This window comes from Grammomys surdaster, unplaced genomic scaffold (genome assembly GCF_004785775.1).
Source record: "Grammomys surdaster isolate TR1022 unplaced genomic scaffold, NIH_TR_1.0 125951, whole genome shotgun sequence".
In the NCBI taxonomy this organism is placed as follows: Eukaryota; Metazoa; Chordata; class Mammalia; order Rodentia; family Muridae; genus Grammomys; species Grammomys surdaster.
In genome coordinates, this window is record NW_021620772.1 from 1542039 (window position 1) to 1556790 (window position 14752).

At 39.2% G+C, this 14752-nt stretch overlaps 1 protein-coding gene and 1 non-coding gene across 6 annotated transcripts in view; both read right to left on the minus strand.

The window, feature by feature from the left end:
• Mpdz (multiple PDZ domain crumbs cell polarity complex component) overlaps nt 1–14752 on the minus strand; it is a 148243-nt gene that overhangs the window by 53935 nt on the left and 79556 nt on the right. For all 5 annotated transcript variants that reach the window (XM_028753624.1, XM_028753627.1, XM_028753625.1 and 2 more), the window contains 3 exons: nt 11774–12049; nt 11405–11519; nt 1564–1762 (listed from right to left, as the gene is read on the minus strand). In XM_028753624.1, the coding sequence (XP_028609457.1) occupies nt 1564–1762; nt 11405–11519; nt 11774–12049 (590 nt within the window). The remainder of the gene's footprint in view (nt 1–1563; nt 1763–11404; nt 11520–11773; nt 12050–14752) is intronic.
• LOC114609314 lies at nt 4346–4476 on the minus strand. Its single transcript, XR_003709492.1, has one exon. It is a non-coding gene; the product is annotated as a small nucleolar RNA SNORA17 (small nucleolar RNA).

Consider the following 14752-nt stretch of genomic DNA (forward strand, 5'->3'; position numbering starts at 1 on the left):
CTCTCTCTCTCTCTCTCTCCCTCCCTCCCTCCCTCCCTCCCTCCCTCCCTCCTCTCTCTCTGTCTCTGTCTCTCTGTCTCTCTGTCTCTCTCTCTCTGTACTGAATAGAGTGTTTGTCACTGATTAGAGAAAGACTGATGTGTGTGTGTGTGTGTGTGTGTGTGTGTGTGTGTGTGTGTGTAAGACTGACTAGTTAATTTCAGAAGAGGGCAGATTTTTCTTCCCCCTGTTTTACATGTAAATGTCACAGTGTGCTTTGACTTCTGAGATGTGATAGCCATGGTTAGGAAGTTAGCCCTCTAGTTATCTTTCAGAGATAAATCCTCTCTAGGGATTTGGGGTTTCTGGCTTGACTGACAAGTGAAGGGGAAAAGCAGAGACACAATATGAATCATCAAAATACATGAGAAGAGATGTTTTGACTTTAAATCCACTCAAAACTCTCAAATTAACTCGATTGAGGACCTACACTTTGGAGATACTGTTGTATTTCTACGATCATTGGTGGGAAGTCTAGCACCAAGTATGGATGCTGATGCTTCAAGGGCCCAACAGGACCATCATTGAACAACAACTAAATGTTCAATCATTAGTCCATCTGCATTTCATACCACACCCAATCGTGTAAGCTAAATATCCTGTGATAAACCATTTCCATGTGATCTGGATCATTTACCTTTAGGCAAAAGGAAGGCTGGCCACAGGCAAGAAGAAATGAACTGAAAAGCTGTTACATTGTGTAGCACAAGGACTGACTTTGAAAATGATGTTCCCCGTACCTTATTAAAAGATAATTAACAAATGGCTGTCTGATCTGAAAATCTGCTCTACTACAGAGTCAAAAGGGCATGTGGACTATGAGAGCATGTATGAAGGTTCTGCCTGAGCAACAGCCCTTCTGTGTCAGACAGCAGGAGACGCTCACAATGGACATGCTTACTGCTTAGAATGGAAGAGTTGGTGAGTGCAATAAAGCCTGAGCTGCATTTTATGTTGGCTCAAGGAACATCTAATGTGATAAAAACTATATATATATATATACATCTAATGTGTGTGTGTGTGTGTGTGTGTATGTGTGTGTCGATAAAGCAGAAATTCCCACAGAGATCAGTGCTCCATGGGGGCACAAGGGAGCTCATGAAAAGTAAGTGTAGTTCAGGCAGGCCTTGTGCTCTTTAGCCTTCTTTACACCCAGCACTTCTGAGAACTTCTGTGGTTCTAGGATTCATATGGAGGTACATGTTTCTTTATACTGGGGTCTGTAGCCACCATGAGACTGTGTGAGATTATAAAATGTCTAAAACACAGAATCTCTCTCACAGCTAGGGTTCTTAGGAAAACTCCAGATCAAACATAACAATATACTCTTAGCAAAATTCAAGTGTCGCAAACTTTATCGAGAATCAAGAACTAATCAAAAATAAAACATGGAATCATTTACATGGGAAAAATATGATTCTGTGCATCATATTGAAGTATATACTTATTAGTAAGAAAAATATTCTTATTAAAAAGATAAAATTCATGAATTTCCCAAAACAAACTGGTCCAGATGACACTTACTTTATGTCAGGTCCAATTAGAGAATGTCTTCTCAGCATGGCCCGGGCCTGGGCACTGGTTAGACTGATGGTAGATTCTTCATTAATGGACAAAATGCAGTCGCCAACAGCAATCCGGCCATCCCGACTAATGGCACCTCCATGAATGATGCTTCGAACAATCACTCCCAGGCCGTCTTTATTAGCACTTACTGTCATACCTATGGGAAGAAAGGAATGCTGACAAGGACCATAGACAAGATTTTCAAACCCTCTGGAATCAGCATTTACTTATAGATTTGTAGAGAAGGTAAATCATGCTTTTAGTTACTAAGTAGTCTTTCCATGGAAATATTTTACATTTACTGTCAATGATACTTGTGCCTGTGTGGTGTTTTCCTGAATGTGCCGTGGTGCAGGTGTGGACTCTAGGAGACCAATGTTTTGTTTATTTCTCTTTCCAGCATGGTTTCTGGAGACTGAGCCTAGGTCATCAAGCTTACACGGCAAGCTTTTTCACAGGCTGAGTCATCTTGCTGGCCCACAATAAAATCTTTTTAAGAGTTTTAAGATGTATGCCGGGCGGTGGTGGCGCACGCCTTTAATCTCAGCACTTGGGAGGCAGAGGCAGGTGGATTTCTGAGTTCGAGGGCAGCCTGTTCTACAGAGTGAGTTCCAGGACAGCCAGGACTACACAGAGAAACCCTGTCTCGGAAAAAAACAAAAATCAAAAAACAGAAAACAACAACAACAAAAAAAGAGTTTTAAGATGTTTGTCAAATTGTGTAAAGGTAAAATATTCCATACTTAACACAGAGCAGATTAAGACACTTAACACTATAAAACAAATAATTTAGACCATTTGACATGATCTGCCCTTCAAGATAAAAGCTCTCTTAAAACACCATATAGGGCTGGAGAGAAAGCTCAGTGGTTAAGAGCACTGATTGCTTTTCCAGAGAGGACCTAGGTTTAATTCTCAGCACCCACATGGAAGCTCACAACTGTCTGTAACTCCAAGATCTGACTGCCTCACACAGATATACATTCAGGCAAAAACACCAATGCATATAAAATAAAAATAAATTATTTAAAAAATAAAAATACCATATACTGTCAGAATAGTTTCTAACAGCAGTTCATGTCTTACATATGGAACAAAATTAACAGGACTCCAAGTGGACAGCCTACGATGGCAGTTACCACTTTATGTCTAGGCCCCTCATTCATCTCTACCTATATAGTGGCTGGCTGCTGTGTGCTGAATCTTACACTGGTTGCTTAAGATAGACAGCATAGAGAACAGAACTCCTAACAGCTTTCAGTGTGTGTTAAAGTCTTGACTCCCAGAGCAGAGCACACACTGTATTTGAATGTTGTCCACTGACTCAAACCAACAGAAGTGTAATTCTCACCTATTATATATAGCTTTTGTTTCTGAATGCTAATCAGTTCCTGATACGGGCATCTGATCCCTTCTTTCTAAGTTCCATGGATTTCATATCAGACAAAAGATGGAATCTTCAACACTATAATGTTACATAACTTTTAATTTTTCACTTCCTCTCATTTCAACAGTATTACCCTTCTTGATAAAAAGGAATTGCCATCCTATCATAGTATCTATCCTCCTTTGTTCAAAGAGAAACACTGGAGTCATTGTGCATGTGTGTACTGTGGGTGCATGTCTGTATAAGTGTATGTGGACGTGGACGTTAGAGGACAGCTTCGAGTGATGTTCCTCAGGCATCTTCTACATTTTGATTACAGCAAGGTCGCTCATTGGTCTTGAAACAGGCTAGCTGACTATAAGCTGCAGAAGCCTGCTCATTTCCATCTCCCATCTCATCATAGCTGGGATTAGACTGTGTAACACCCAATCTGGCTTTTAATATAGGTTCTGATGATCTCAATTCAGTCCCTCACACTTGATTGGTCAATGTTTCAGTGTTTCACCAGTTGAACATTGCCTGAGTCCTGAAACTATTTTGGCTACTATCTGACATGTCATCCCTAGATTTAACACATTTCCAAGACCTGTCATTTCTATCTCTAAATATTACCTTTAATCTACCTGCTTCGCTCCACCTTCTAGATAAATCCTAGAGCAAGCCGACAGCATCCCTTGCTTATAATTTTGCAGTCCCATAACTGTTCATTTGCCTTCTGATATTGTGCCCTGTAATTTACTATCCTCAGTAGAAAGGCAATTCAAAAGAGACAAATCATATCCTACATGACCTTTGCATGAAACCCTCAACACTTTCTTAACACACTGTGTATCTCTCAGGCACAGTACAGAGAACAAAGAAGACCTATGCTCCATGAAATGTAGGCCCTTTCTTATTTATCACACACTCCTTAGCCCTTGAGTTCCAGCTATTGCTGCCTTCTTTCATAACACAATGAATCTCTCCCCCTTTTCTCTTTACTCCACCTGGACTATGCTCTAACACAACTTATACATTCTTACATTTTGGCATCACTTTCTCCAAAGCAGTCATTCAATTCAAGCTGTTTGAATTACTGTTACCTTAACAGCTTATCTGCATCCTATTTACACATTAAACCAGTAAATTTATATTTAAAACATCTCAATACAGCGTAATTCACTTACATAAATTTGTAACTTAAAAAAAACTTTTAATTGGTTCTTTGTGAATTTCACACCATGCATACCCTAATCTCACTCACAGTCCCAGGCAGGGTTCTTCTAGGCTCCCCTTTGCTCCCTGTTCTGGGAGCCAGTCTGGGCCTGCCTGACTCAGGACTGGAGGTCATCTCAGGCTTGCTTTTTTTCAGAGAATGTTAGACCAGGAATCACCCAACTGTTCATAGGTCAGAACACTGAGTGTAGACACAGCCTCTCTCCTCTCTGCTACCTCCTGATGTACATGGGACACAGTAGCCCACATGCACTGCTTCTAGAGGCAGTGTAATATTTTCTTTTCCAACAAAATTGTATGAATAAACACAACAGGAAGAGATATAAAGCTATCAAGTTTCTTTTTGTTCCTTTTATTTTTGTTGAGTTTTTGTTTTGTTTTTATTTTGTTTTTTTTTTTTTGTTATTGCTGCTATTTCAAGACAAGGCTCCACTATGCAGCTATGGCAGGCCTCAAAATCATGAGCAGAATAAACTGGCTTCAGACGCCAAGAAATCTGCTCACTGCCTTTGTCTCCCAAGTACTGAGATCAGCATAAAGAGATTAAAGGCAAGAGCCACAACTTCTGGTGCTTCTTGTTGTTGTTCTTGTTGTTTTCTAGCCAGGATTTCTCTGTGTATCCCTGGCTGTCCTGGAACTTGGCCTTAGACCAGAATGGCCTCAAACTTAAAGATCCTGCTGCCTCTGTCTCTGGAGTGCTAGGATTAAAGACATGTGCCACCAACTGCCTGGCTTTTGTTTTTGCTTTGAGTTGAGACAAGGTATCATTTTACAATCCTGAGTAGCCAGAAACTTTCTATATAGAACTCTCTATATAAGCTATCCTTGAATTTATTGCAATTCTCCTGCCTCTGTTGCCCAAGTGCTGAGATTATAGGTATAAATCACAACATAATGAATGCTTTTTATACACAAACTTTGACAAAAGTAAAAAAATTTATCATTTTATTTTTATCATTATTCATTATATCATTATTTTATTATCTATTTAAATATGAGTATCACCTAAACTAAATCATGTATTTTTAAAATAATTTTGAGACTGTTTCCCAGTAAGATTTGTATCCCAATATCATAAGCAGGCCTGGATATGAGAAATCCTGTGTCTTAGAGCTAAAATGCTAAAAACAGACAACAGAGGGTATTGAAAACTGCACGAGAGAAGGGTCAAGTCACAAATGTAGGCATATCAGGATAGCACCGATCATCTAAAAGAAATACTTAAAGTCAGAAGGACCTGGAAATATTTATTTCAAGCTCTGCATGAGCTTAACTGCCAATACAGGCCATTATACTCAGAAAAACTACCTATTAAAATTGAAAGAGAAATAAAAACTTTCCATGATAAAAATACACAAAGGAACCTAGCTCTAATGGTGATGCTGGAAGGAAAATTTCCATCTCAAGAGAAGAATAAACATCAAAGATGCCAAAAGGAATAAATAAACAATACCTGGACAGTTAATAAAAAGAGAGCTATGTAAATGTTCCAGAGCAGATGGTCATTGAAACAGTTCTTTCAATATTAACTCTAAATACTAATAGTCTCAACTTTCCCAATAACGAAAGCACAGACTACTAAATTAGATTAAAAAGTAGAACAGAATTTATTTTTTCTTCTGCCTTCAACAGCATATCTCAACTCTAAATATTTATATCACCTTTGCATAAAAAGTTGGAAAAAAGTTATTCCTAACAAATATAACCAAGAAGCAAGCAAGTATTAATTGTTTCAATATCTGATAAAATAGAGTTCAAAACAAAGCTAGTCAGAAGAAATGAGGAAGGCCATTTCATAATCAGAACAACCCATCAAGAGGACATTATAGTTCTAAACATATATACACCAAATTTCATAAAACAAGCACTACTAGATTCAAAGCCACAAAACTGGTAGTATGTGAATTTAGCCAAACCACAGGGGTCAGCAGGTCTTACAGAAGCTCACTAGATAGAAAGCTAATTTCAAAATATAACTAAAATAAAGTTCTAAAGGAATTGCCCTGCATAAGGGGACAATACTGGTATCAGAAGATATGAGTTATTAAAGGAAAGTACAGTGGAAGTAATGAGATACCTCCCTACCAGTTACTGGTCAGATAGACTCCAGAGGTCTCTAAAAAACATAAGCCACTGACACTGACCTTGGTTACCCTCTATAATTACATAGTAAGATGCTAGTGGTAAAGACCACACACACTTCTGCTGAAGGACACAGAGAAAACAATATCACACTGACTAGGACTTCTCTGCTGGCAAGCTTTCATAGTACCAGCAGCAGATCCTTCATGCTGCAATACCAACCTGTCAAGCAATATGCCCACTGGTATAGTAGTGGGTGGTTTTCTGATGAGATTTGTGTCTAGTTCCCTAGGTGTCGGGGTGGAATGGGTTGTCTTCATGACTGGGCCTGTAAACCTGGTCAGAAGCCTATAGCAGGGGAAGTCATGGGTCTGGGAAAGACCCTCTGTTGTTATTTTCCTCAAAGGTCACGATTTTAAATCGCCTTCTTAATATTTAGATTCATATTCAGACCTGGGCTACTCCCTATCTTTGTCAGAGAAGCTTCTGTTTTTTTGCAGGGAGCAGTAGTTAATTGAGAGATGCTTAACTGGTTAAGTGCTGAGAAAGAGACTCAGTGTTCAGCACCTTTGTCACCCCTTTCCCCCACCCAGACTTAGACTTGGCAGAAGAGGAGGCAGAAATAATTTAAGAGCTGAAAGCTACAGAGGAGTGCTATGACGTGCTGTCTTATGGATATGCCATGACAAGCCACGTGTGAACTCACAGCAGTTGTGGCTACCTGCACAAATTCAGCCAGCCAGCCAAAACCCTGGGATAGATGGGGGTGGTCTTCACAAGGCCGTACCTATAAATGAGGAGCTGTTGGCAATTGCCAGCTACTAGGGAATGAGAATCAATTCTTCTTTGCTGGTGTTCCCACTGGTAGGTTCCCCATGTTTTTTAGTGATAACCCTACACCCCTGCACACACTGCCAGCACTAATTGAACTCAGTGAGAGAGGAAGAGGAGGAGGTGTCAGCAGCAATGGCAGCAGCATGCATTGGAAAGGAGACACGGTAAAGTGTATGTAGAGGAGGAAATGACAGACAGATAGGGTCCTATTTCACTGCATACATGCGTGACATAATAATAAAGAAAAAAGTAACAAGAAAGAAATGTCTATTGAATTACAAAATAAATGTAATACAAAAGAGAAAAGACAGACAGACAGAAGTGACAGACAGATGATGCTAGGAGTGAAGACTTATGCCTGTTGTCTCAGCACACAAAAGACTAACAAGGGAAGATGGCTGCAGATCTCAGACCAGTCTGAGCAGTTCCAGGACAGCCTGAATTACCAAGCAATATCCTGTCTCCAGAAACGCCACATAAGATACACTCACAAAGTAACCTCTATTCAAATCAAATAATATTGCTTTCCAAAACAAGCCCAAATCTTAGTTTAGCTTCCAGTTCAGATTTTACTGTAGCAGTCATAATGCTATTTTTTCTGAAAGCCCTGTTCATAAGAGCTAGAAACAGGAAGACCTGAGTCCTGACTCCAGATCTTAGTGGGAGTACTAATAGACAAATCAATGAGTCAGTCTATGTTTCAATACCTTGGCCATGAAGGGAACATAGCATCTTCCTTTCATTTTCAGTCCCTTAAAATGTTTGCTTCTTTACTTAAAGCCCAAATACAACAGTTAGTAAATCAACTTATGATCTACCAAGGAAAACACACACACACACACACACACACACACACACACACACACACACACACTATAATCTCTAAGTTTAATAGGTTAAAGAACAACCTTGCTGGGCATGTTGGGACATTCTTGCAATTCCACTCATATTGAGGGTAGTGTGAAGAACATACTGAGACCCTATCCCCAAACAACAATATCAAAAACTGCAACAATCAAAAATGTTTCATGAAAGTGAAATTAATTGGTGGTGAAAGCCTTTATAGGAACTTGTTGTTTACTAATGATTTGTTTCTGTTGTCTCAGAAAAGAAAGTCTGCAAATCTCAGATAGGCTGAGGGCAGACTGTGAACCTGAGCAAATGATGACTGTACCAGAAGAAAATCAACATGAGGTTTCTTGTATTATTATCATGCTTTTTGTTGCTTTAGGTTATAGTGAAAACATCTTCCCACACTAAATCTTAGTTACACATACTGAATTAATTTAATATTTATGTGAACAGGGATTTTCTTTAAATGGCCTTTTTTCAAGATTTCTTTGCATATTAATATGAAGAAATCTGAACACAGAACATCTCGGTTAAATGAAATATTAAGAGAAATGTTTTCAACGTGACAGGCTTTAAAATGTTATCTCTGAAAAGCTAGGAGGCACGTTCAAAATCTTGATATTATGACATGACATCACCTACAAGAACTAAACCTCCAAGTTAAAAAATTGCAGTGGAATATCTCAGTGTTGAAGGAACCTTACACTCTTGCACTAGGTTGTTATCATAACTGTTTTCAGCTGCATAGAGTCAAGTGTGGTCCACAGGTCTCAGGATGAACTTGTCTGTATGAGGAACCTTTGTTGAGTATGAAAGTATCCAACAACCAGGGTCTAAGTTTATAAAAATACTGTAAGTATATAGCCTAATTCTGAAAATGAAGCAAAAATAGTAATAGGATAAATAAATTCTAGTACAACTGAAAGGCACTTACACTCTGAAATTGTGGCACAAGCCGAAAGGTAATATGCTGTGATCTCTTCCATCAACACTGCTCTCACATTCATAATCCAGGGCTATTTTGTATTTTAATTTTAAAATCAAGCTACTGAAGTATTAATGAATTTCCAGATATGATAAAGAATACTTTTAACACTTACTGTTTTTAACGATATCTTAACTAACTCATAAAATTAAACGTAAACACCTGCATGAAAGCATTTCAAATGTCCATCAGCAGATAAGAAAAGGTAGTATTACTTCCAATGGAATAGTATTTAGTCTAAAAAAGAAGAAAATTTCTGATGTATGCTACAAGAGATTTAAAGACATTCTGCTATATGAAATAGCTGCAAAACATTGAGTACTATATGATCCCACTTACTTATAGTAACCAGAGCAAAACCATAAGCCTAAGAGAGAAACCAATCACCATATGACATTCTAAAAGCACTGAAGCGTTACACCTGCTATGCTACTCATATACAGAATGCTGAGAGTTAACAGGGAGAGATCATTCCCTCTCTGAGTGTGGAGGGAAGGAGGCATACTACGTTGTCTCTGTGCAATGAGTTCCAGATAAGAGAACAGTAATTATTTGGTGCTGGAGTTGGTACATTTCCATAGAATTTTCTAAACGAGGTTGTGAGTTGTTTGACAATGAACAGCCCTATACATCTCTGTAAAAGTCAACATGCTACACACAGTCCATTATCACTCCTCAGAGACCCACAATACACAGAAGCATCTGAACCTGCTGCACGAATGGAGAACGTTACATTTGACAAATCCCAAAACGGGAGGCATAGAACTTACTGAGAATCCTTACTAATCCTGGATAAAGTGACCACAGAACAACCTGGCTTCAGGAGCTCCACTGGGCAGCTGCAGTGGACACTACTGTACAGCACTTGGAGCTGCAGAGATGTCTAGAAAACTGTCTTAAGACCAGTGAATTTAATAAATTTTTATTGCATATATAATATAAACAAATATTGAATATAAATATTGATTACATTTATATTAGTATACATGTTTGATATATGGTTTATATAACTATCTAATATGCATGTATTTTATGACTAAGACAAATAGAATTATGTGATTTATGAAATATTTTTTCTTCTTTTAGTATGCAATTATATATAGTCACAGTAGTACACATCTGTCTTAGTTAGGGTTTTATAGCTGTGTAGAGACACAATGACCAGGGCAGCTCTTACAAAGGACAAAATTTAATTGGGGCTGGCTTACAGTTTCAGAGGTTTACTCCTTTATCATTTTGGTGGGTGACATGGCAACATACACATAGACATGGTCCTGGAGGAGCCAAGAGTTTTACATACTGATCCCAAGGCATCCAGGAGAAGGCTCTCTCTTCTGCCCTGGATGGAGCTTGAGCATAGGACATCCAAAGCCACCCCCACAGTGGCACACTTCATCAAAAAGACCACACCTACTCCAACAAGGCCACATCTCCTAATAGTGCCACTTCCCATGAGCTAAGCATATCCAAACCATCACAACATCCTATCCTACAATTCTCCTTTTAGTTGATATTGGTAGGTGTCCAGCCACCACCAAGCACAACAGTCTGTAGGAGAGTCTGAGGTTCTGGGAATGTCTCTTCCAAGTCTCAAGTTCAACAAGAAACCAGGCTCAGGCCCAGGCCCAGGCTGCTAGTGTAAAGGGTGTTTGTTGGCTGGCCACTACAGGAAGACAATCTTTGATATGAGCTCACAATTGGGCTACATCTGGCACTATCAGGCTCATGGATCATCCTCCATCAGTCCAGAGCAGTAGAGACGCTGCCTGTCTAAACGTGGGAATGGCTGGCTCTGTCCCAGCAGCCATATCTACTGCCACCAGGGCTCCTTTCTCAGAAAGTGGCATGTGATTATGAACCAGCCAAAGCCCGTTATGATTGGCAGAGGACTATCTCTGCAGGGGTTCTGTGTGTAGAGATCTTTCAGGGACAAATGTAGACTATGAAAACCTGCATTTATATTTTGGTAGTGGCACACCTGGCAGGTGCTAGTCTTCCTAACACCTCCAGTGAATGAAAGAGTAAATAAAATCTGACTCTCACATAACTAGCAATATTCAAAGAAAGTAGTCATTTACTTTCCCAAAGAACTTAAAGTTCCAATTGCCAACTTCTCATTTTCTAAGAATTCCTTTTCTGATTTGCTACTTTACACACACACACAATTCATATAGCATAGGACATATGTAAATGAGGTTTTTGAATACCTAGAAATAGAGAATAAGGGATGTAAGCTGGTATGAAATAAACAAACCTGTTACAACTTCAGAAAAACAAAAACGTGTGCATAATAAGAAACAAGAACATTTCTAGCATCTTTAATCTGCAGATAAAAATTGTGTTGAAACTCTCTGTCCTCTCATTCACTAAGGACCAACACTGTGTGGAAGGTGAAGCCCACACAGAATTGAAGAGCAGTGCTGTCTGGAAGGTGGGGAACTTACCTAGACTGGAGCTGCCTTTTGCTATAGTAACAGTCCTTTCAAAGGCTTCCTGGGACATACTCTGCAGGGTGACGGACTCAGCATCAGACACCAGAGAGTTCTGTTCAGTTAAATACTTAGAACCCCAGAAGAAAGAAAAGAGAAAGTCACATGGGAAGAAAATTAGACTTTGGAGCAGTCATTTCAACATAACACATGCTCCCTCCTGAGTTGTGCCGTAGTGAGAACCCACAATCAATCAAGTTCATAGGTCACCTCCCAGACAAGCACTCAACCCACACTAGGAGAGCCTCAGGAGGTAAAATTGCTCTCTCCCTTCCCCCATCATCTCCCTCGTCACACCACCAGGGGCTAGCTGCAGGGTGGTACCTTCTGAGCCACAGCAGGCAGTGGAGGAGCAAGCTCTGTGGTGCTTAGGCCACTCGGGAACTGCGAGTGAGTCCACATTACTGAGTCTGCATGTTCATATTGTTGTTCTACAGCATTTGCAGTTGTGTAGTCACTGATGGGGAAACCAGAAGGGGCTGCTGGGCTCACGTCTGTGGGAGGAGAGCCAGCATGCTGTCTCTGAAGGAGGTTCTGCTTGTAGAGTTCTTCCAGGGACAAGTGCAGACCAAGCACTAGATCAGAACTGTTGGTCATGTCCTGAACAGATGAAGCCACAAGTCAAAACTGAGACTTAGAGTTATATCAACTTATTATACACCACATTTTAGTGAATTATTATTTACTGAAAATTAAAAAAAAACACTTGTTATTTTTAAAGACTTCTAACACATAAATTCTTCACCGACCATGTTTTTCTTGCATATTTTTAATTTCATTTAATTTTTTATTACATTTTTTATAAACCTTGTATCTCATGTTCTACTGAGGTAAGCTTATAGAATAGGTCAGATACAAGATAATTTTAGATACAATATTTAGTTCTAGATACAAACTAACAACTGCTACACAGAGAAGCAAACAACTCATATCCCCAAATAACACTTGATGGAAGCTGCTCTGTACTGAGAGTACCAGGTATGAGAGCCATGGCTTTGGAATCCCAGGATGCTCCAGGAGCAAATTATTATCAGATATCTATTCATATAGACAAACAGAAATCCTTGAAATTCAGATTAATTCCGAAAAATCTGCATGTTCTGTAAGGTCTATGCAATAGTAAATCAGAGAGCTATAAGAACCTGTTCTAATCTAGTTTTTCTTATTGGCAATCTGCATATCAATGAACTTATCTTAATAGCTACATATTAGAAAACATCTACAATTCCTTGATAGTTTGAAGTCCTCCAGACAGACCTATCTGGCTGTACACTTCTCACAGCAGACGTATTTCAGCACTTACACCCTTGGGGCAACATAGCTGCTTTAAAGACGGCTGTGCATAGGTATGCATTTTCCTTAGATCCTCTTATCTACGCTTTTTCTTCTTATGATGCTGGGGATTGAACTCAGCACTTTTACACACTACAGAAGCACTGTACCATGGGACAACATCCGTAGCATCCTCAATTCTTTTAAAGTGCAAAAGTCTCAAGAACAATCCACATACAGAAGATTCATGTGTACAAATGTATACCGCTTATGGACAGAGAATAATATAAAAGTCTTTGCATATGACTCCTCTGTCCATTTACCTCCCCAGGACATATTTCAGGAATGGTGAGATATTGACTCCTCCCCCATTTTATGTATTTGCATAATGTTCATGAATTATCTTTGTATACTTGCATACAAAGTTAGTATCTTAAAATCTAAACAGAACCATCATGAAGTAGCGCCTTCACTTGTTCTCCACAGACTTGTATCTTGTATCAGTGTTTAAAGTCCACTTCACCCTCCCTATGCGTAGTTTCTGCTGACAGACAATGGTGGACAGGCATTCTTGAAGCCTCAGTTCCAACTGGCTCACAATTAGCTTAAGCTTTGGCCAAGTTCACAATTCCCACCTCTCTACTCTGCTCCTCTCACCTATTTCATGGGAAAAACAACAGACCCTAGTGCAGGACTTCTGGGGGAGACAAGAAGAGATGAAAACAGACTTGACTTAAAGGGAAATGCCCAACAGTCCTTAGTGACTACCGCTGCTTACATTATACAATGTTGTGTAGCCAAACCATGCTTGCATTACTGGCACAACTGTTCATCCATTCCAGTGTTTTCTCACAGAAACAGACAGTGGGGTGCCTAGGAGCTATTCATACAATATGATTTGCTTGGAAATATGAACTGGAAGAAGTGTACCCCGCCAGCACTTTACCATGTGTGTGCCTAAGGATATTCATAGGTAAACCCATGTATCTTGTGTAAACACGCTCCTCACACCTTCTGGGTCCTTTTACCACGTACCATTCACTTTTGCTTTTCAGAATGTGAATTCTGGTGACTGAAAAAAAGCTTACCAGGGTTCTTAAGATTATCTATGTAATGTGTTACCATGATAAAGTTCTTGACATAACCAAATTTGTCATTTGGGGGATTCTGGGCTTCATGTACCACTCACAATTCCCACAGAAGAAGGGTGACACTTTCTAGTATGTTTTCTTCTACTTTACAAATAACTGTTTTACATTTTAGCCATCTAGGATCTACTTCAGATGTGAGACCAGATGTACATTCCTTCCTTTTTGTTATAAAGGTAACTGTTTCAAAAACAATCTAGTTATGTCCTGGTCTTATATAAGCTTTCACTTTTCTGAATTATGAAATATTCTTAGCACACAGAACAGATGCAGTGGTCTCTCAAAGAAGTATTTAACATCATTAGTATCATTAGGAACAAAGGATAGAAAGTAGCGGCTGCCACATCCCACAATCTCGATAAACTGTTGGCTCTGCTTTCCAGTTTCTATTATTTTATTCATACAAAAAATAACATACTTACCAAAGGATTGGTAAGTTTTGGAATTACTAAATTAATCACAATAATTAGCAGAAAATCATCTCACTCATGCCTCAAAGAAACATAATCAAACCTGCTTTTCATCAGTAAAAGCAGTCTATCCGCCCTTGTTAGCTGGGGTTTACTGGAAATTGTAAGACAGAAATGTCCATGCATTATTCATGGCAAGTGGTACAGACACACTGAAAGGGAATAGCTAATCACCAAGCCAGATGATGCACGCCTGCTTCAGAACCTTATACTGTTTGTTATGTTTATGTGTAATGAGTAGACGTAAAACATCTTCTTTCCTCGAGATCAATGTCTAAAACAACTCTTCTATGTTCTCATGCTTCTTGATATTCTAAGTGAAGTCTCTCAAAATACTTGGGATATTCTTGACCTCATGAAAAATGGATATAGATGAGAAATTCAAATGTTTTATATATGTGTGTGTATGTGTG